This window comes from Musca autumnalis, unplaced genomic scaffold (assembly GCF_047663935.1).
Source record: "Musca autumnalis isolate F117 unplaced genomic scaffold, ASM4766393v1 scaffold_44, whole genome shotgun sequence".
Lineage (NCBI taxonomy): Eukaryota > Metazoa > Arthropoda > Insecta > Diptera > Muscidae > Musca > Musca autumnalis.
Genome location: NW_027412022.1, coordinates 225,648 through 247,823, shown reverse-complemented (window position 1 = coordinate 247,823; position 22,176 = coordinate 225,648). Strand labels below are relative to the sequence as shown.

At 34.9% G+C, this 22,176-nt stretch overlaps 6 protein-coding genes across 6 annotated transcripts; 5 read left to right on the top strand and 1 right to left on the bottom strand.

Annotated features, from left to right (window-relative positions):
• Positions 1 to 5,421: 5,421 nt before the first annotated feature.
• Positions 5,422 to 6,172, top strand: LOC141404553 (histone H1-like). Its single transcript, XM_073988015.1, has one exon. The coding sequence runs from the start codon at positions 5,422 to 5,424 to the stop codon at positions 6,097 to 6,099; it is 678 nt and encodes a 225-aa protein (XP_073844116.1). The 3' UTR covers positions 6,100 to 6,172.
• A 1,615-nt stretch (positions 6,173 to 7,787) lies between these two features.
• On the top strand, positions 7,788 to 8,251 carry LOC141404563 (histone H2A). The gene has a single exon (XM_073988025.1). It carries the CDS (start codon positions 7,788 to 7,790, stop codon positions 8,160 to 8,162), a length of 375 nt encoding a protein of 124 aa, XP_073844126.1. The 3' UTR covers positions 8,163 to 8,251.
• A 2,251-nt stretch (positions 8,252 to 10,502) lies between these two features.
• LOC141404547 (histone H4) lies at positions 10,503 to 10,862 on the bottom strand. The gene has a single exon (XM_073988009.1). The coding sequence runs from the start codon at positions 10,841 to 10,843 to the stop codon at positions 10,532 to 10,534; it is 312 nt and encodes a 103-aa protein (XP_073844110.1). The 5' UTR covers positions 10,844 to 10,862; the 3' UTR covers positions 10,503 to 10,531.
• A 2,268-nt stretch (positions 10,863 to 13,130) lies between these two features.
• LOC141404545 (histone H3) lies at positions 13,131 to 13,848 on the top strand. Its single transcript, XM_073988006.1, has one exon. The coding sequence runs from the start codon at positions 13,415 to 13,417 to the stop codon at positions 13,823 to 13,825; it is 411 nt and encodes a 136-aa protein (XP_073844107.1). The 5' UTR covers positions 13,131 to 13,414; the 3' UTR covers positions 13,826 to 13,848.
• Positions 13,849 to 15,839: 1,991 nt separating this feature from the next.
• LOC141404554 (histone H1-like) lies at positions 15,840 to 16,590 on the top strand. The gene has a single exon (XM_073988017.1). The coding sequence runs from the start codon at positions 15,840 to 15,842 to the stop codon at positions 16,515 to 16,517; it is 678 nt and encodes a 225-aa protein (XP_073844118.1). The 3' UTR covers positions 16,518 to 16,590.
• A 3,608-nt stretch (positions 16,591 to 20,198) lies between these two features.
• Positions 20,199 to 20,662, top strand: LOC141404546 (histone H2A). The gene has a single exon (XM_073988007.1). It carries the CDS (start codon positions 20,199 to 20,201, stop codon positions 20,571 to 20,573), a length of 375 nt encoding a protein of 124 aa, XP_073844108.1. The 3' UTR covers positions 20,574 to 20,662.
• Positions 20,663 to 22,176: the final 1,514 nt, after the last annotated feature.

The following is a 22,176-nucleotide window of genomic DNA, read 5'->3' as shown; positions in this document are numbered from 1 at the left end:
AACAACAGTGTTAAAGTGATTACCAGTGATAACAAAACATCTAGCAGTGAAAGTGATAAAGTGCCAAAAATAATTTTTACTGAAGGCATCTTACTGTCTTCAGGGAGATAAAATTTTTGTTTTAACTTTAATAAAGGGTGAACGTTTTTTCCACCCGCTGGCACAATGCCGGCGGCAGATCAGTCTGCCGGCGGCAAACCACTGCTGGTCGGAAACAATTCATCCGATTTAACTACGACTGTCCGCCCAAGGACATTCAGTGAGAATGCAGTTCCCAACGGCAAAAGTACAGAGCCGCTGGAACAAAAATCGTCCGCTACAACTGATGATTGGACAAAGGTTAAGTATGGCAAGCGTAAAGGCGGTACACCAGTTGACAACCCTCAGCTGGAAAACGTCATCGCCCAGCTTCAACAAAGCATTAGAAATTTGGAGAGCAAAAACAACGCTTTGATGGTAGAACTTGCTCAACTAAAAAAATTGCAAGCAGAATCTGCCCAGCAGCTGACTTTTGCTCATTCTAGAGATATGAGTTCAAAGCGCCTTATAACTCAAATGGACAAAGAACTTGCTCTGCTAAAAGGTAATAAGAGCGACAAAAATGTTATGAAGGTACCACCATGGGGGTGGATACTGCTGTCACACCGCCAGTGCAGCAGCTCGTGGACACACCGCCAGTGCCACGTATAAAGGTGTTGAGCTCAAGCCGAGAGCCAACAAAGAAGGATGTTTCTGTAGCAGCCAAGGCAGCAAACCAGCTAAACAATCCAGACAAGTCAACAAAGAAGGAAGTTTCTAGGGAACCTAAACTTTCTATCAACACAGCCGCACCACCACCAAAAGATGGTGCTGCAGACAAGAAAGGCAGATCAGCTACATCTCCAACCAAGAAGAAGAAGACGAAGCCTAGACGCAAGGTAACAATAATCTGTCAGAATGACATCATGGATAACATGGACACATCTGAAGAGAAAATAACAGCCACCGAGGATGCTTCATCGGCGGCTAAAGGTAGACCAGGTAAGTCGACACCCATCATCTCGGCTTTTAATGTGCATATTAAAAATATAACACAGGATATTAGGGCACTGTTAGGGCATAATGATTTTGACATAACAGTCATAAATAAGAAAAGAGCATATTTCAAGCTTCATTCAGTTGAAGACCACGACAAGGTGAGAGCGCTCTTCGGTGAGAAAGGAGTAGAATTCTTTACATTCTGTCCAAAAAATGAATCCCCCCACTCCATTGTCATGGAAAGGTTGTCGTCTACGTATGACAAGCCTGACATAGAAGCAGGCCTGGCAGCATTAGACATGAAGCTCGATGTAAAACATATAGCTAAACTGGGATTTGAAAAATGGCTTATACATTTTGGTAAAGGATCCGAAATTAATCGATTTTTTAAAGTCCGCAGATTCCTTAATAACAATATTATATTGAGAAAGGACAACAAAAAAGGTCTAACGCAATGCCACAATTGCCAAAGATATGGGCACGTATCAAACAATTGTGGCATGGCGTTCAGATGCGTAAAATGCGGTCAGTCACATGGCCCCGCCAACTGCCAAATCCCCACTGGCACTCCCAACCCCAAAATAATTTCTGTTGAAGACCCCTCAACAGGACAAATGGTCATGCGACCAGAGTTCACACTTACATGCGTGAACTGTAATAAGACAGGACACTCGGCTAACGCCCGTCAGTGCCCCATCAGGCAAAAACTTCTTGCCAATCTTAAAGAGGCTAAAGCTAAAAAAGCCGAGGCTAGAAAGGGAAATAGCTTTCCACTAAATAGTGGCAAAGTAAGACCTGGCCATTCATACGCCGCTACATCGCAAAATGCAGTAGCAAAACACCTACCGGTTAGCACAGGGGCTGCGCCGACAAATGAAGCTATGAATTCATACAATAAGCTGAATGATATATGTCAGAAAAACTTCGGTAAAGACTTCTTTACCTGCATGATCAAAGTCCGTAATTATGCTAAGGACTTACACAGTCTAAATGAGGAATGCCAATCACAAGCTATGGTTGGCATCCTAACATCTCTCTGTTTCGATGACTAGACAACTGAAATGTGTCTTCGCCAACATCAACTCGCTCGTGTCGAGAAGCAAGAAACATCACTTCCGCTTGTTTCTTGATGAACACCGACCGGATGTGGTGATGTTGGCGGAACACAAGTTGTCTATCCGTCAAGACTTGGAGATGACGGGCTACAAAACTTTTATTCAAAAAAGGAGGGACGGTTCCGGGGGAGGTACCGCTATCCTCATTAAAAGTAACCTTAACGGTGAACAGATATATATCAACACCGGTATAATAGAAAACACTTGTGTTAAGTTAAAAAGAGTGGATGGGTCATCAATATATCTGTTAAGTCTATACTGCAGACCAACTGATGACTTTCAAAGTTCAGACCTTGAACATCTTCGCGGACTGGCATGTGGAGGTGACCTTCTAGTTGGTGCTGACCTTAATGCAAGGCACACTAGCTGGGGTGGTAACTCCACATGCACCAGGGGAAGGAAGGTGTACGACTTTATTTTAGGTTGCCCCGACCTTATAGTCGTACCCACAGATGGACCTACGAGAACCAACAGAGATTCAAGGTCATACATTGACATTTGTCTTGCATCTGTAGGCATATCTGTCGATGACAACGGTGGTCAGGGTATCAGTACAGTTGACTGTAACTCTGATCACCTTGCCATCGTTATGAATGTTCTTGGAATAGTTCCAGAACATAAAGAAAATCGTACTTTCTACGATTATAAAAGAATGAACAAGCACAGATTCAATAGAATCTTAGCGGAAGAACTTCCTTCTTGCTGTCTGCCGACTGATAGAAATGTGTCAACCTCGGAGATAGATGAAGGTGTCAAAAAAATGGCGGAAACTTTCCAAAGAGCCATGGAGGAGTCCATTCCTAAATTTACTCCCGGGTCAAGAGGCCTTCGCCCACTTCCACCCGACATCCTTAACCTCATAAGAGAAAAAAAACGACTAAGGAGAATTCTCCATCGTACTGGCAATCCTAGTCGATATGATGTTATCAGGGCAGACATCAATAACCTGAATAGAATCATTCAGGGAGCCATTGCTCAGCACGAAAGTGCGCAATGGACTACCTTCCTGAATAATATAAAAATGAACGAAAGGGTATATAGCAAGGTTAAAGCTGCTGCTGGTATTAAGCGTTCCGCCATACCCGATCTGACAGACGATGGTGGAAACATCATTGCTCTTGATGACCAAAAGGCAAACTCAATTGCCGATTGTATTCAAGGTAGTCAATTAAATTTCAATTCCCAAGATGGAATAATTAACAACGTTGAAATGGAATACAATAATAGGCCTCCATTGGTACAGTTCTCACCGAACCTACCAGCGGATGGCACAAATGGTGGTCTTATACAACAGCTCAGGCTTATATCCCCAGCGGATATAGGTACTGCAGTTAAGTTTAGACCTAACCGCAAATCTAGTGGGCCTGACGGCGTCCCTGAAATTGTTCTGAGGGCGACGAACAGTACCACTTGGAGAAATTTGGCGGTTATTTATAACCATTGTTTAAACCTGGGATATTTTCCAAATGATTGGAAAATTGCAACAGCTGTCCCAATTTTAAAACCCGGTAAAGATCCAACTGATAGAAATAACTATAGGCCCATCAGTCTACTTTCTTCATTTGGCAAACTATTAGAACATTTTATATTAAGAAATATATCTAATGAATTAGAAGAAAATAATGCACTTTCTGACAGCCAATTTGGCTTCAGACGAGGCCTGTCCACATCTCACGCGCTCACTGTCCTGGGTGATCATGTGGCCAGAGCACTCAACAACAGAAAAATAACCATTGGAGTAAGTCTCGACTTCTCCAGGGCATTTGATAATGTTTGGCATAATGCCATTATCTACAAAATGCGTAGATTAAACATCAGCCACATGATGATTAGAATAGTGTACGATTTTCTCCAATCGAGAAAATTCCAAATCAGGGTGGGTGAGTCATATTCCTCAACAAGAGAAATATACACGGGCGTTCCTCAGGGATCCCTATTAGGACCCATCCTATTCAACATATTCCTTAGCGACATCCCTCAACCCCCTGAGGGAGACCTTCTCCTCATCTATGCGGATGACATTTTCATCGCTGCGTCTGGGGTACACGCGACCAATACAAACACCCGTTTGAACGAATATTTAGAAGTTCTGTCTGGATATTTTGCCAAATGGAAAATGTGTTTAAATATAAGTAAATGTGAGGCCATAGTCTTTAAAGGCCTTAAAAAACACCTGTTTCCATCCTCTAGAGCGTTTGAGGCGACTCTCAGCATTGGAGGACAGCTGGTACACGTGTCTGACAGACTCAAATATTAGGAGTGATTTTTCATTCCAACTTTGAGTTTGTTAGACACGTCGACTATATACTTGGTAAAGCTAAGAATCTATTTTGGGCCTACCAACGTATCATATGCAGATCTGGCGGCCTCACCCTCCCGGTGAAGCTATTAATATATAAACAGATCATCAGACCGATCTTGGCGTACGCCTTTCCAGTGTGGTACGGAATCTCATCATCTCAAATGGAGAGAATCCGTGTCTGGGAGAGGGGGGTTCTAAGATCTTGCTTAGAGATAAAACCCGTATTGGGCGATGATGGAATTTGGCGATTACCGCCTAATTCTCTGGTATATAGAAATACTCCTTTTAAAAGGATTGATATTTTCTTGATGAATGGCGCTCTCACCTTTTTAAACAAGTCTGCATATAGTGAAAATGCTCTAGTCTTAAACACTATTGATGACAATTTTGATAATATAAATGCACTCCTGGAGGCGAATTATCACCCCCCGGGATTCCTTAATACCTTGAATAGAGAAGGTCTATTGTATAACAATGACCAACTTTTGTTTTACCACCGTCGACATAAAACATTTGATTTACTAAACACCGTCTACCAAACAACGCAGTAGCCGATGAAGCCTCCTCCTGTAAATATGTATATAGTTAGTTTGTAAGTAGATTTTAAGACATAAAATATAAAATGATTAGAAACTCCTTTTTTAAGGTTCTTTTTTGGAGAATAAGAAAAATTTTCTTGATTTAACGATTTAATAAAAATTAAAGTATTTTAATTTTTAGGCTAAGTTATATGTTGTATAATTGCTGCAACATATGTATGTATATACCTATACATGTATTAGATAGATAAACTTAGAGAAATAATACTATGCTAAGTAGACTGTAAGAAATATTGTTAGACGTAAGTCTTTATGTAAATGTTTATGAATTGAACCAATAAAACATGAAATGAAATGAAATGAAATTGCCAATAACAATTTAATAGTACACATAAATTTGTGAGTGTATTTGTGTTACAGTGAAATATAAACATAAAAGTGAATAATCATGTCTGACGCCGCCGTTGTTGAAGCCACCGCCTCCCCAGTTGCCGCTGTTGAGAAAAAGGCACCAAAGAAGGCTGCAGCCAAAGCGAAGAAACCATTAGCTGCCCCTACTCATCCACCAACCCAACAAATGGTTGACGCCGCCATCAAATCATTGAAGGAACGTGGTGGTTCATCATTGCCTGCCATCAAGAAATATTTGGCCAGCACCTACAAGGTTGATGCCCAAAAATTGGCTCCTTTCATCAAGAAGTATTTGAAGAGCGCTGTTGCCAGTGGAAAACTCATCCAAACTAAAGGTAAGGGTGCTTCTGGTTCATTCAAATTGTCCGCCTCGGCTTCCAAGGAACCCAAAGCAAAGACTGCTGAAAAGAAGAAGAAGGCCCCAGCTGCTGAGAAGAAGAAGAAGGCTGCCCCTAAAAAGGCTGCCGGTGAAAAGAAAACCGCTGCCAAGAAGCCATCTGCCGCCAAAAAGACCGCTGAGAAGAAGAAGGCTGACAAAACAAAGGCTAAGGCTGCCAAGAAAACCGGTACAGTTAAGGCTAAGCCAGCAAAAACCGCCGCTAAAGCATCTGCCACCAAACCAAAGGCACCCAAGGCAAAAACAGCAGCTGCTAAACCCAAAAAAGCCGCCGCACCAAAGAAGCCAGCTGCCAAGAAAGCCGCCGCCAAGAAGTAATTTTTCCCAGAAAGATTACTTGTTGACAACATTTTTCGATATTGGAAAGCATAATATCTAACAGCCCTTTTCAGGGCTACAAATTAAATTCAAAAAGAGAAAATCTTTATTTCAAACTATTTATTATTACTACTATTTATTGTTTTATTACCTAAATAAATAAGAAAAATACACACGTGTCTGATTTTAGGAAAATTTTACCCTCACTCATTACTTTTTCTATTAGGTAATTAACATTGAGCCTGTTTTATTATGGGCATTCCACAAAATAACACCACAAAGGGATTAAAATTTTAGTCTGGGTCATAAAATAAATGTGACTAATTTTTGTTTGTCTAATTATGGTCATTTTCATCTAATTTCATATTTTTGGAATTTTTCATTTAATCTTCAAAAATGATAATTTTTTTCTCTTTGCAAAAATTGTTTGCTGGGTAAAAGGAGATTATTTTAATCGGGAATGTTTTTCTATTCTAATGAAGTTATGTTGCAACTCTATTTTATTTCTCATTCTATTTTCCCCTAATTCTATTTTTTCCATTGAAAAATGTCCCGTTAATTTTTGCGCCACCACCAAACAAATTTCCCCTTAAAAATGTTCGCGCTTCATATTTGGCATTGGCGTAGTGAAGTATTACAGGCAAAATGCTTGTTGTTCGTTTATACATTTTTCGATATGGTGGTGACTGCCGACGGTAATACAAAGTAACATCGCACAAGCACACACACATACCCATACATTGGATGGCGTGTTGTTGTACACACATAGAGTAGCCAAGCAAGCAAAAAAGCAATATGAACCACGGCAAAACAAGAGTTGACGGCGTCATTTAGTAAATACATGGGAAAAATATTATTTTTGCTAGAATATGAGTTTTTTAAGAATTTTAAAATTATTTTGGTAAGTTTTTTATTTAAAAAATGTAAATAATGGAAAATAAGTGTTTCGACAAAAATTTGATCTCTTTTAAAATGTTTTTTGTGGCCCTGAAAAGGGCCTTTTATGGTTGAATTTCGACGAAATATGAAAAAATCAAGGCATTTACTTGGAGCTGGTGTATTTAGTAACAGCCTTGGTACCTTCAGAGACAGCGTGCTTAGCCAATTCACCGGGCAACAATAGACGGACAGCAGTTTGGATTTCCCGACTGGTGATGGTAGAGCGCTTGTTGTAGTGGGCCAAACGAGAGGCTTCGGCGGCAATACGTTCGAAGATGTCATTCACAAAACTGTTCATGATGCTCATGGCCTTTGACGAAATACCAGTATCAGGATGGACTTGCTTCAACACTTTGTAAATGTAGATAGCGTAACTCTCCTTACGCTTGGTACGTCTCTTCGACTTATCGCCCTTGGTGATGTTCTTTTGGGCTTTGCCGGCCTTCTTTGCTGCTTTACCACTGGTTTTTGGAGGCATTTTTCACTTTTAATTTTTTGAATCACACAAACACTGTTCACAAATGATAAAAACCCAGTACCCAAACAGAATATTTCAAGCATTATGTGCTCAAATGTTTCAGGTAATCGCAGTTGTTGTGTAGAATAGTGGCCAAACAACCCCAGTTTTCGATGTGTGTGTATTAAATGAGCGAGAGAAAAGTATAAATAGTAGGGGTTCAAGCGAGTAACGGCATCATTCTGTGTTTTTTCAGTGCTAAGTGAAGTGTTCAAAAAAATATTAAGTGAAAATGTCTGGTCGTGGTAAAGGTGGCAAAGTTAAGGGAAAGGCAAAGTCCCGTTCAAATCGTGCTGGTCTTCAATTCCCCGTCGGTCGTATTCATCGTTTGTTGCGCAAAGGCAACTATGCTGAACGTGTTGGTGCCGGTGCTCCAGTATATTTAGCCGCCGTCATGGAATATTTGGCTGCTGAAGTTTTGGAATTGGCTGGTAATGCTGCCCGTGACAACAAGAAGACTCGTATCATTCCCCGTCACTTGCAATTGGCCATCCGCAACGACGAAGAATTGAACAAATTGCTGTCCGGCGTCACAATTGCCCAAGGTGGTGTATTGCCAAACATCCAAGCTGTTCTCTTGCCCAAGAAGACCGAAAAGAAAGCCTAAATTATCTCGAAAGGTATTATGGAAAAAATACAGACCATCGTATAAGAAGAAGAAAATCCATACAAAATTCAACCAATCCGTCCTTTTCAGGACGACAAAAAATATTTAAAAAGAGAAAAAATCTATTCAAACTATTAATTTTCATTATTTACATTTTATAGGGAAAGAATAAAAATGACCAAAAATTTTATATTTACATTTTATAGGGAAAAAATAAAAATGCCCAAAAAATGATATTTTCCTTAATCGACGACAACCCTTGATTATTTGCAAATGACATTTTTTCTTTCATATTTCCTTAGAAAATATGTTCGTTTGTTGTAACTGTTTTTCATTTCTACCCCCCAGCAGAATTGTGTTTGTTTTGTGTCGCTTTAGTTTTTCACAGAAATAGCGAGACAGATATAGAGAGACAGAGAGAGAGTAAGAAAGAGCGAAAAAGAGATCATTCGTCTCATCGATGATGTTCGCGCCAATATTCGTTCATCGATGTTGCCGCCAATGTTCGTTCATCGTATGTTGACGATGTCTGTTATGAATGTGTGTGTGTGTGTGTGTGTGTGTGTGTGGTGTTGTGTGTTTGTTAGTTAGAATAACCAAATGCCTTTACTTACGATGATGATGGTTGTTGATGTTGTTGTAGTGGCTGTTAGAGTAAATTATTAAGAAAAAGTGTTCTGCCGCCGCGAATTTTGAGGAGAAAAAAAGTAACTGTATTTGGAAAGGAAAAAATGCAGAAATGTGCGATTTTAGTAATGTTTCCAGAGCATAGAGTTAGTAATAGAGTGATGACAACATGAAGTGCGCACGGAAAAAATTTTTATTTTCAAAGGGAAAAAAGTAGAGTTGTGGAAATAAAATGAGGATCATTGTTAGTAACTAACAAAAAATACATAAAATAGAAGATAATTATGTGAATTTTGTGGACATTTAAGAAAAAATAAATTATTTTTAGTGAAAGATAAGAAGAAGAAGAAGAAGAAGAAAAAATTTTCAATGATTTCAACATAAAGTAAAAGAATTTATGTGATTTTTGGGACGTTTGAGAAAAAATAAAATATTTTTAGTGAAACATAGGAAGAAGAAGAAGACATTTTTTAATAATTTAGAAAATTATGTGATTTTTTGGTCATTTAAGAAAATGTGATTTAGTGAAACAAGAAGAAGAAGAAGAAGAAAATTTTCAATAATTTCAACTAAAGTGAGAGAAATTTAGAAAACTATGTAATTTTTTTTTGGTCATTTAAGAAAATTTGAGTTAGTGAAACGAGAAGAAGAAGAAAATTCTCAATAATTTCAACATAAAGTGAGAGAAATTTAGAAAATTATGTGATTTTTTGGACATTTAAGAAAAAATAAATTATTTTTAGTGAAAAATAAGAAGAAGAATAAATTTTTCAATAATTTGAACATAAAATAAAACAAATTTAGATCATTATGTGATTTTTTGGACATTTAAGAAAAAATATATATTTTTTTTTAGGGAAACATAAGGAGGAGAAGAAGAAGAATTTTTCAATAATTTCAACATAAAGTGAGAGAAATTTAGAAAATTATGTGATTTTTTGGAGGATTAAGTAAAAGATAAAATATTTTTATGTGAAATCATGAAACATAAGAAGAAGAAGAATTTATTCATAACCAAATTTTTGAAAAAAGAGATGCTATAAAAATTTTTGGAATATAATTTTGAGAAAAATCGCAGTAAATATTTACAAAATTCAAACTAATTTAATGAAAATGTTTTAAAAAAGGTAATTTTCATTATACTTTTAAACAATTTAATACCAATTTTTAATAATTTCATCACAAAATAACAAAAATTTTTACTTGAAGGAAAAAATAAGTACATAACATCGCAGTCAAAGATATTGTTCGCTTGGCATAGCATTGATGTGCGTTAGTTATATGAACAAACAAACACACGCACACACAGAGCGACGCTAGCGTATACACACATCAAGCAAGCAAGCAGCTACCCTAACAATGAGAGTTGCCGGTAGAACATGTATTAGTGGAAATAAAGGAACATTTTTGTGTATTACGAAAAAGGAATGATCAGAGTTACCGACGGCAAACATTTTTGAAGGCAAAAGGGAAGATTATTTGAAAAATTTTATGAAATTTGGAAAATGAAAGAAAAAATAAAATGCACTGAAAAAAGTAATATGAAAGAAAATATTTTATGGTTAGTTTTATTTTTCATATATTAAGGTAAGTATTATTTTTGGTATATTTTATTAAATTTTTTCATGTTTTTGTAATTTTCAACAAGAAAATATCTCTTTTTAAATATTTTTTGTGGTCCTGAAAAGGACCGATTGTTTTGTTGTAAAAGAAAAATTCTCCAAATAGCGTCAAGAAAATATTTAACCGCCGAAACCGTACAAAGTACGACCTTGTCTCTTCAAAGCATAGACGACATCCATAGCAGTGACGGTTTTACGCTTAGCATGTTCGGTGTATGTAACGGCGTCACGAATAACGTTTTCCAAAAACACCTTCAGAACACCACGGGTTTCTTCGTAGATGAGACCAGAGATACGTTTTACACCACCACGGCGAGCCAAACGTCTAATAGCTGGCTTGGTAATACCCTGGATATTATCACGTAACACTTTACGGTGACGTTTAGCGCCACCTTTTCCCAAGCCTTTGCCACCTTTACCACGACCAGTCATTTTTCACTTTTTTTTTAATTCACTTTTACACTTCACGAAATCACAAGACAGAATGTTTTTTCCAAGTTTCAGTTTCAGTTTCAGTTTTATTTCCCAAATTCAGTTAGATACAATATTTTATACATGCGTATGAACTTATAATATTACTTACTCTAACACAAATTTAATTTGTTTTTCTAGAGATATACATACATATTTGATATTTTAAGATTGGTAAGGCCAGCCATTGTTTAAGTTATAAAATTAAGCATTTTGATTAATACTACCTCGGAAAAAAGGGATCAAAAACGAGGTTTACCATTGTGATTTTTTCTTAAACTACTTAATGCTAATGGGCAGTGCCCCTTAAAACTAAATAAAATAAATAATAGTAATAAAGATATTATTTAAGATCACTCCAATTTTAGGCTTACTAATAAGCCAAATAACACTTTTGTTTTTTCGTCATCTGATTTAAGTTGACGGTAGGTATCTGAAAAATCACCAAGTTTTTTTATGCATGTGAGAAAATCTTTTCCCAATAGCCGTTTGCATTCATTTTCAAAAAAGTCCATTGTTTTATCAATTTGAAGGGAAGTTTTTGCCACATTATTGTCTGTGACTGCTATATTCCTATTGAGGTTTGCGGGTTGTGCTATATTAGCAGCGTTGGCATATGAAATGCCGCTAGTTACTTTCCGGCTAGTAAACTGCCTTGGTTGACTGTTTATAGTAGTCATTCTTTTTTGATTTATTTTTTCCTGGATTTCCAGGCGTTTTGGACAATTTTTATCACTGGCCACATGGCCGAAAATATTACAATTAACACATTTAATGGGTTTTCCCACAGTTTTTATAATTTCACCCGTATTGGGATCGGTATCAATATTTATTTGATTATTCTGGTCCTTTGGGGGAATTGCGCAATTGCGCGGACCATGTGATTCTCCACATTTCACACATCTGTAGGGTAATCTACAATTTGTGGAAATGTGACCAAAACGTTGGCAATTTCTACATTGTACCAAACCATCTCTTTTATATTTTGTTATTTTGACTTTGTGTGTCAACAGGTATTGAAGTCTAGAAAATGACTTAGTATCAACATCGTGCGGGAAGTGCACTAGCCATCGATCGCCCTTTAGTTTAACCGTTTTCTTTGGTTTTAGATTTGGGTTAGTCTCTTTTATGAGTTCTTCTACATCGGCTTGTTCGAATGTAGATGAAAGTTTTTGAATTAATAAAGTATTGGGTTTAAAATCTTTTGGAGTGTATGTATAAAATGATATTTGTTGCGATTCTAAATATTTACGGACTGTTTCATAGTCTTCAGGTTTTGTGAGTTTAAGATGAAATAAGTTTTTATTTATAGTATTTGTTGTAAATAACATATGATTCAAGAAATTTTTTAGTTTCAATGAAAAATTCTTTAAGTTTTCATTATAAATTTTAAAAAGGGGTGGGCTGGCCTTACCTTTTGATTTTTTTGTATTAATATTGCTGTTCATGTTGTTATTATAGCTGCTCTCATTTGCTTTTGTTCCATTGAGTACGTCCCCCGATTGTGTGTCATCTACGTTGCAAACAGCCGGCGTTGCTGTTGTTTGGTCTTCAACATCGGCATCCATGAGGTCTACGGCTGCCTCATCTGCCCAATCACTTTTTAGTTTAATATTATTCGCATCTTGAATTTGCTTATTTTGATTTTCATTATTGTGCATAATGTCACTATTGGTGTTGTTATTTTTTGTCCACTCATTAGGTATGTGAACATCCACTTGTATATTGCCTGTTTCTATCAGTTGTTGTACTGTTAAATTTAGCTGTTTTATTTTGTCTTCAAGACTTTTTATTTTTTGTTTTTCTTGTATACTCTCTTCTAGTATTCTTTTATATTTGTTAGTTAAATTTTTTAGTTCTTCATCTTTTTTTAGTTCTTCTTCTTTATTGTTTATATCATTATTTAAGTTTTTGTTTAGCTTTTTTCTTTTGGTCGCGATAGTGACAAAACCATCGGCGTTATTTCTATTTTCATCATTAGCACTTTTTGTTTTAGCACTATTTCCATTATTATGGACACTTTCAGCAGTTTTTATAGTCTTTTTGTCCTCGGCGCTAGAGCCGAGACCAGACATTTTAGAGTCTTTTGCCCTTAGGCTAATTTTCTTCTTCTTCTTCTTCTTGAGTTTGAAACAAAATTTATCTCCAAAAGAAGAATAGATTTCACTTCATTTTCACTTTTGTTTTCACTTTGCACTTTAGCTAACTTCCATCACACTTGATGTTTACTGTTTTTTTTTTTTTTTTTTTTTTTTTTTTTTTTTTTTTCCAAGTTAGGTTCAGTTGTATTTATACAAAAATTGGCCTGTTTGAATAACTAAGAGTCTTTATGAAATGTATAGGTATTTGTGTATGTGTGAGTACACATTTTGTGCGCGCACAGCTGTCTTTACTGTTTTACCCACCCCTAATCATAGCCGCTTCTTCGAAATTTTCTATAAATACCGCTATATGGTATTTGGGCACAGTTATTACAGTGTTAACAGTGTTTGTGTGCATACCTAAGTGAAGTGAAAAAAATTAAAGTGAAAAATGGCTCGTACTAAGCAAACTGCCCGTAAATCAACTGGTGGAAAGGCTCCTCGTAAGCAATTGGCCACTAAAGCTGCTCGTAAGAGTGCACCAGCCACCGGCGGCGTCAAGAAGCCTCATCGTTTCCGTCCTGGTACTGTTGCCTTGCGTGAAATCCGTCGTTACCAGAAGAGTACTGAATTGTTGATCCGCAAATTGCCCTTCCAACGTTTGGTTCGTGAAATTGCTCAAGATTTCAAAACTGATTTGCGTTTCCAGAGCTCTGCTGTTATGGCCTTGCAAGAAGCCAGCGAAGCATACTTGGTCGGTCTTTTCGAAGATACTAACTTGTGCGCCATCCATGCTAAACGTGTCACCATCATGCCTAAAGATATTCAATTGGCCAGACGTATCCGTGGAGAACGTGCTTAAATTCTTGACGTTTTAAAAACATATTTTTTACAACAAAACAATCGGTCCTTTTCAGGACCACAAAAAATTTATAAAAAAGAGATTATTTTTTCATCAAACTATTTAGCATTTTTAACATTTTAAATAAATATTTTTCTTTGTTTTTTTTTTTATTTTTGAGGCTGATTTTAGGAATATTTGAACATTTTCTTGTATGAGTCATATTTGACGGCGTCAGTAAAAATTTCCCATTAGAAGACACATTTTATTCTTCTTCTTGAAAAAAATATAATACAATTTTCTCTTTCTTTTCTATGTGTGTTTTTTGATGGCGTCAGTGATATTTTCCTATTAGAATATACATTTATTCTTCTTCTTTCTTTTCTATTGGTCTTTTTATCGTCCATATTAATTTCTTCTTTAAAGGCAATGTTTCTTCTTCTTATTATTTTCTTCATAACAAATATTTGTTCTATTGAACTTCTTTTTGTGTGTATACTAATGTCCACGAGGCATATGTTCAATAAATTTGGCGCGAAATGTTCTCTGCAATAATGCTCTCACTATTTCTCACTCAATATGGTTGAAAATTTTTGGCGGAAAATGCTCTCTGTTTTGTTTTATTTTTTCTTTTCAGATAATGATGAATGAAATATGCAATTTTTTCTTTTCAGATATATTAATTTTTTTTTTTTTTAATTTAGTAAAGTCTTACGATAATTTTGTAAAATTATTATTTTTTAAAAATATTTATCAAAAATTGTCTCACATAGAGTGGCGAATATTTCTTGGCCATTTGAAAGGCCTAATACTACATTTTAGAAAAACATTTTCTTTTAAAAAAGTTGTTTAAATCTTGTATTATTTTTACTAAATTGTCATAGAGAAGGGATTTATTTATTTTATTTTATACATTTTTGCAATAAATATCTAAATTTTTAATGAAATCAGGAAAAAAAGTACGTGTGAAAAACTTCAGTAATTCTATATGGTTTTTTCCTTGATATTATTATTTTTGAAGAATATTTTTTGTAAAAATTGATGAAATTTTTACTAAATTTTAACGAAAATGTCCTCATGTTTTATTAAAAATTAATTTTTGAGCGATTTTCATTTAATTTAGCAAAAATATTCCAATTTTCAAAAATATTACCTTTGACAGTGAATGTTTGTCCATAGGTGGTATACGGTAATGGAAAGATTTTTTTAACTTTTCCAAAGAAATAACTACTTTTTATGAATAATGTTATAATTTGGTGTAAATATACAGATTCTGAAATGTTTATAAAACTCAATTAGATTTGAGCTTTTAAATTTCTTTGAAGAAAAACTTTTCTTCATTGAAAATATGCCCACAAGAGGATTTCTGCCGTCTTGGACCACATAAAGATTTTGATTTTTTTTCATAGTGCAAATGTAAAATTTTTCAATATTTTAATTTTATCCTAAAGTAAACATATCAGGCTTTATTCTCAAACAGAATTTGGAAAAATATTTTTGAAAAAATTCATAATTCACACATAAAGATTTTGATTTTTTTTCATAGTGCAAATGTAAAATTTTTCAATATTTTAATTTTATCCTAAAGTAAACATATCAGGCTTTATTCTCAAACAGAATTTGGAAAAATATTTTTGAAAAAATTCATAATTTTTTCAAATTTAGTTACAAATTTGTGATAACATTTTTACAATCTGTGAAGTTAAACGCTTATAACTCTTAAACGGATAACGGAAATTACACCAAATTTTCGCTAAAATATGGCCTGATATCTATACAAGAAATGTGTAAAATATCTTCTATAAAAATAATCAAAGACTCCTCAGAAAAATTAAATTTCTACCAAAACTTTTGTAAAAAGTTAAACACGATTCCACACAATATTTCGAAAAATATAGCTATTGACTACTATGCACTTCTCAACTTTTCAATGTACCTACCATTTTTAAAAATTGCCAATAACAATTTAATAGTACACATAAATTTGTGAGTGTATTTGTGTTACAGTGAAATATAAACATAAAAGTGAATAATCATGTCTGACGCCGCCGTTGTTGAAGCCACCGCCTCCCCAGTTGCCGCTGTTGAGAAAAAGGCACCAAAGAAGGCTGCAGCCAAAGCGAAGAAACCATTAGCTGCCCCTACTCATCCACCAACCCAACAAATGGTTGACGCCGCCATCAAATCATTGAAGGAACGTGGTGGTTCATCATTGCCTGCCATCAAGAAATATTTGGCCAGCACCTACAAGGTTGATGCCCAAAAATTGGCTCCTTTCATCAAGAAGTATTTGAAGAGCGCTGTTGCCAGTGGAAAACTCATCCAAACTAAAGGTAAGGGTGCTTCTGGTTCATTCAAATTGTCCGCCTCGGCTTCCAAGGAACCCAAAGCAAAGACTGCTGAAAAGAAGAAGAAGGCCCCAGCTGCTGAGAAGAAGAAGAAGGCTGCCCCTAAAAAGGCTGCCGGTGAAAAGAAAACCGCTGCCAAGAAGCCATCTGCCGCCAAAAAGACCGCTGAGAAGAAGAAGGCTGACAAAACAAAGGCTAAGGCTGCCAAGAAAACCGGTACAGTTAAGGCTAAGCCAGCAAAAACCGCCGCTAAAGCATCTGCCACCAAACCAAAGGCACCCAAGGCAAAAACAGCAGCTGCTAAACCCAAAAAAGCCGCCGCACCAAAGAAGCCAGCTGCCAAGAAAGCCGCCGCCAAGAAGTAATTTTTCCCAGAAAGATTACTTGTTGACAACATTTTTCGATATTGGAAAGCATAATATCTAACAGCCCTTTTCAGGGCTACAAATTAAATTCAAAAAGAGAAAATCTTTATTTCAAACTATTTATTATTACTACTATTTATTGTTTTATTACCTAAATAAATAAGAAAAATACACACGTGTCTGATTTTAGGAAAATTTTACCCTCACTCATTACTTTTTCTATTAGGTAATTAACATTGAGCCTGTTTTATTATGGGCATTCCACAAAATAACACCACAAAGGGATTAAAATTTTAGTCTGGGTCATAAAATAAATGTGACTAATTTTTGTTTGTCTAATTATGGTCATTTTCATCTAATTTCATATTTTTGGAATTTTTCATTTAATCTTCAAAAATGATAATTTTTTTCTCTTTGCAAAAATTGTTTGCTGGGTAAAAGGAGATTATTTTAATCGGGAATGTTTTTCTATTCTAATGAAGTTATGTTGCAACTCTATTTTATTTCTCATTCTATTTTCCCCTAATTCTATTTTTTCCATTGAAAAATGTCCCGTTAATTTTTGCGCCACCACCAAACAAATTTCCCCTTAAAAATGTTCGCGCTTCATATTTGGCATTGGCGTAGTGAAGTATTACAGGCAAAATGCTTGTTGTTCGTTTATACATTTTTCGATATGGTGGTGACTGCCGACGGTAATACAAAGTAACATCGCACAAGCACACACACATACCCATACATTGGATGGCGTGTTGTTGTACACACATAGAGTAGCCAAGCAAGCAAAAAAGCAATATGAACCACGGCAAAACAAGAGTTGACGGCGTCATTTAGTAAATACATGGGAAAAATATTATTTTTGCTAGAATATGAGTTTTTTAAGAATTTTAAAATTATTTTGGTAAGTTTTTTATTTAAAAAATGTAAATAATGGAAAATAAGTGTTTCGACAAAAATTTGATCTCTTTTAAAATGTTTTTTGTGGCCCTGAAAAGGGCCTTTTATGGTTGAATTTCGACGAAATATGAAAAAATCAAGGCATTTACTTGGAGCTGGTGTATTTAGTAACAGCCTTGGTACCTTCAGAGACAGCGTGCTTAGCCAATTCACCGGGCAACAATAGACGGACAGCAGTTTGGATTTCCCGACTGGTGATGGTAGAGCGCTTGTTGTAGTGGGCCAAACGAGAGGCTTCGGCGGCAATACGTTCGAAGATGTCATTCACAAAACTGTTCATGATGCTCATGGCCTTTGACGAAATACCAGTATCAGGATGGACTTGCTTCAACACTTTGTAAATGTAGATAGCGTAACTCTCCTTACGCTTGGTACGTCTCTTCGACTTATCGCCCTTGGTGATGTTCTTTTGGGCTTTGCCGGCCTTCTTTGCTGCTTTACCACTGGTTTTTGGAGGCATTTTTCACTTTTAATTTTTTGAATCACACAAACACTGTTCACAAATGATAAAAACCCAGTACCCAAGCAGAATATTTCAAGCATTATGTGCTCAAATGTTTCAGGTAATCGCAGTTGTTGTGTAGAATAGTGGCCAAACAACCCCAGTTTTCGATGTGTGTGTATTAAATGAGCGAGAGAAAAGTATAAATAGTAGGGGTTCAAGCGAGTAACGGCGGACATTCTGCCTTGTGATGTGAAAGTGATAACATCTAGTGAAGTGATATAGACAATAGAAGAAGCTAGTGTTCTAAAAAAGTGATAATGCCAGGTCACAGCCATAAGGCTGTTGGCAAACTGTCGAAAGAAGACTTCATTAAAAAATCTAAAAACGATGATGCTACAAGCAGTAATAAGAAAAGAAAAAAAGAAACTGAATTAAGTGAATTAAGTGATGTTGAGATCAGAATTCAAAAATTAGAATTCGAACGCAAATATCATAATGCTAAAAATGAAACAATTGAACTAAGAAAAACAATTGAAAAGCTAGAAAAAATGGTAGAAGATCTAGCAAGTAAAGTGTCAGCAGGTAATGTAAGTGTTGACTTACATTTACCAAAAGAGTGGGTCCAAAATAATGACCAAATTATCAATAATAATAAAGCTAATGAGGTAGCCGAAGACCTCATTATGGCGAACAATAGTGAAGAAGAAGAAGACATAACCGCAATGCCGGCGGTGGGTAATACTGCAGAAGGAATCCAGTCGAAGGAAGTGCATATCATCAACAACGGTGCTGAAAAAGGAGACAATAATAAACAAAAAAATCTTAAAGGTAAGGTCAGCCCACCTATAATAAAAGTATACAATCAAAATACAAAGCATTTTATACAAAAAATGAGAGAAATATTAATGCATAATCATTTTAAAATCAAAAATAAAAATAAAAATCTTATACATCTAAAGTTAGCTACTACAGATGATTATATTAAAGCAAGAAAATATCTCGAAGAACAAAAAACTTCTTTTTATACTTACACTCCTAAAGAGCAAAAACCAAATACTTTGTTAATAAAGGGTCTTTCTCGCACTTTTGATGAAAGTGATGTTAATAAATTAATAGAGGATAGCAATTTTAAATCTCAAAAACCGAAAGTAATTAAATTACAGGGCGATAGATGGCTTATTCAGCTAACTGATGAGTCAGATGTAAAAGCCATTTCCAAATTAAAACTTCTTATTAATAATGAAGTTACAATAGGGAAATATAAACCACAAGGGGTTGTTCAATGTAGAAATTGCCAAAGATTTGGACATATTTCCACAAATTGCCGTCTTGAATATAGATGTGTAAAATGTGGTGGATCTCATGGTCCAAAAAAATGCCTTATTCCTCCTAAGGAAGCTAATACAAAAGAATATATATCAACTGACCCAAATACGGGTAAAATAATAAAAACAATTGGATTACCAGTTAAGTGCATTAATTGTAATATTCAAGGACATGTCGCAAGCGACAAAAATTGCCCAAAAAGATTACAACTTTTGGAACAAATTTCTGAAAGGAAGGCCAAAACAGGCCAAATAAAAGACTTTAATTATTTAAAAAGAGTAGATGGTACTACATTTTCTAATATCACAAAGGGAAATCCTACAAATATTAATGTGGGAAATAATAATATAAATAAGGGATCTAATCCCCAAATAAGAGACACTTTCAGTATGTTTGATAACGACTGTATAAGACTTCTTGGAAAGGACTTTGCAACTTGTATGCAAAGAGTAGGCGACTTTGCAGAAGATTATAAAAAAATAAATAATGATAAAGAAAAAACCGAAGCTTTATTCGGACTAATGATAAGCCTCAGACTGGATAAATAATATTAAAATATTAATATTAATGATTTTGTTATGTATTTATTTTTAGTATTTAGCTTGTAAGGGGCTTAGCCCAGTAGTTTTAAGTATCATCAAAAACATAAAAGTGACTCGTTTTTATTCCTTTTTTTCGAGAAAATAAAAAATAAAAGACTTTTTAATATGCATTTTAAATGGTGGCTGACCTTATAAAAAAAAAAAAAAACCAAAAGTAGAAATTCTTAGATAAACAAATTATAATTTGTGTTAAGATAGATAGATTTAAGCAAAAGAAATATGTATAACATAACTTTGTAAACTAATTGAATATGGAAATAAAACTGAAACTGAAACTGAAACTGCGAGTAACGGCATCATTCTGTGTTTTTTCAGTGCTAAGTGAAGTGTTCAAAAAAATATTAAGTGAAAATGTCTGGTCGTGGTAAAGGTGGCAAAGTTAAGGGAAAGGCAAAGTCCCGTTCAAATCGTGCTGGTCTTCAATTCCCCGTCGGTCGTATTCATCGTTTGTTGCGCAAAGGCAACTATGCTGAACGTGTTGGTGCCGGTGCTCCAGTATATTTAGCCGCCGTCATGGAATATTTGGCTGCTGAAGTTTTGGAATTGGCTGGTAATGCTGCCCGTGACAACAAGAAGACTCGTATCATTCCCCGTCACTTGCAATTGGCCATCCGCAACGACGAAGAATTGAACAAATTGCTGTCCGGCGTCACAATTGCCCAAGGTGGTGTATTGCCAAACATCCAAGCTGTTCTCTTGCCCAAGAAGACCGAAAAGAAAGCCTAAATTATCTCGAAAGGTATTATGGAAAAAATACAGACCATCGTATAAGAAGAAGAAAATCCATACAAAATTCAACCAATCCGTCCTTTTCAGGACGACAAAAAATATTTAAAAAGAGAAAAAATCTATTCAAACTATTAATTTTCATTATTTACATTTTATAGGGAAAGAATAAAAATGACCAAAAATTTTATATTTACATTTTATAGGGAAAAAATAAAAATGCCCAAAAAATGATATTTTCCTTAATCGACGACAACCCTTGATTATTTGCAAATGACATTTTTTCTTTCATATTTCCTTAGAAAATATGTTCGTTTGTTGTAACTGTTTTTCATTTCTACCCCCCAGCAGAATTGTGTTTGTTTTGTGTCGCTTTAGTTTTTCACAGAAATAGCGAGACAGATATAGAGAGACAGAGAGAGAGTAAGAAAGAGCGAAAAAGAGATCATTCGTCTCATCGATGATGTTCGCGCCAATATTCGTTCATCGATGTTGCCGCCAATGTTCGTTCATCGTATGTTGACGATGTCTGTTATGAATGTGTGTGTGTGTGTGTGTGTGTGTGTGTGGTGTTGTGTGTTTGTTAGTTAGAATAACCAAATGCCTTTACTTACGATGATGATGGTTGTTGATGTTGTTGTAGTGGCTGTTAGAGTAAATTATTAAGAAAAAGTGTTCTGCCGCCGCGAATTTTGAGGAGAAAAAAAGTAACTGTATTTGGAAAGGAAAAAATGCAGAAATGTGCGATTTTAGTAATGTTTCCAGAGCATAGAGTTAGTAATAGAGTGATGACAACATGAAGTGCGCACGGAAAAAATTTTTATTTTCAAAGGGAAAAAAGTAGAGTTGTGGAAATAAAATGAGGATCATTGTTAGTAACTAACAAAAAATACATAAAATAGAAGATAATTATGTGAATTTTGTGGACATTTAAGAAAAAATAAATTATTTTTAGTGAAAGATAAGAAGAAGAAGAAGAAGAAGAAAAAATTTTCAATGATTTCAACATAAAGTAAAAGAATTTATGTGATTTTTGGGACGTTTGAGAAAAAATAAAATATTTTTAGTGAAACATAGGAAGAAGAAGAAGACATTTTTTAATAATTTAGAAAATTATGTGATTTTTTGGTCATTTAAGAAAATGTGATTTAGTGAAACAAGAAGAAGAAGAAGAAGAAAATTTTCAATAATTTCAACTAAAGTGAGAGAAATTTAGAAAACTATGTAATTTTTTTTTGGTCATTTAAGAAAATTTGAGTTAGTGAAACGAGAAGAAGAAGAAAATTCTCAATAATTTCAACATAAAGTGAGAGAAATTTAGAAAATTATGTGATTTTTTGGACATTTAAGAAAAAATAAATTATTTTTAGTGAAAAATAAGAAGAAGAATAAATTTTTCAATAATTTGAACATAAAATAAAACAAATTTAGATCATTATGTGATTTTTTGGACATTTAAGAAAAAATATATATTTTTTTTTTAGGGAAACATAAGGAGGAGAAGAAGAAGAATTTTTCAATAATTTCAACATAAAGTGAGAGAAATTTAGAAAATTATGTGATTTTTTGGAGGATTAAGTAAAAGATAAAATATTTTTATGTG

What these genes read in the sequence shown, in the direction of transcription:
- LOC141404553 (XM_073988015.1), top strand. Translation starts at nt 5,422, where the DNA reads ATGTCTGACGCCGCCGTTGTTGAAGCCACCGCCTCCCCAGTTGCCGCT.
- LOC141404563 (XM_073988025.1), top strand. Translation starts at nt 7,788, where the DNA reads ATGTCTGGTCGTGGTAAAGGTGGCAAAGTTAAGGGAAAGGCAAAGTCC.
- LOC141404547 (XM_073988009.1), bottom strand. Translation starts at nt 10,843, where the DNA reads ATGACTGGTCGTGGTAAAGGTGGCAAAGGCTTGGGAAAAGGTGGCGCT.
- LOC141404545 (XM_073988006.1), top strand. Translation starts at nt 13,415, where the DNA reads ATGGCTCGTACTAAGCAAACTGCCCGTAAATCAACTGGTGGAAAGGCT.
- LOC141404554 (XM_073988017.1), top strand. Translation starts at nt 15,840, where the DNA reads ATGTCTGACGCCGCCGTTGTTGAAGCCACCGCCTCCCCAGTTGCCGCT.
- LOC141404546 (XM_073988007.1), top strand. Translation starts at nt 20,199, where the DNA reads ATGTCTGGTCGTGGTAAAGGTGGCAAAGTTAAGGGAAAGGCAAAGTCC.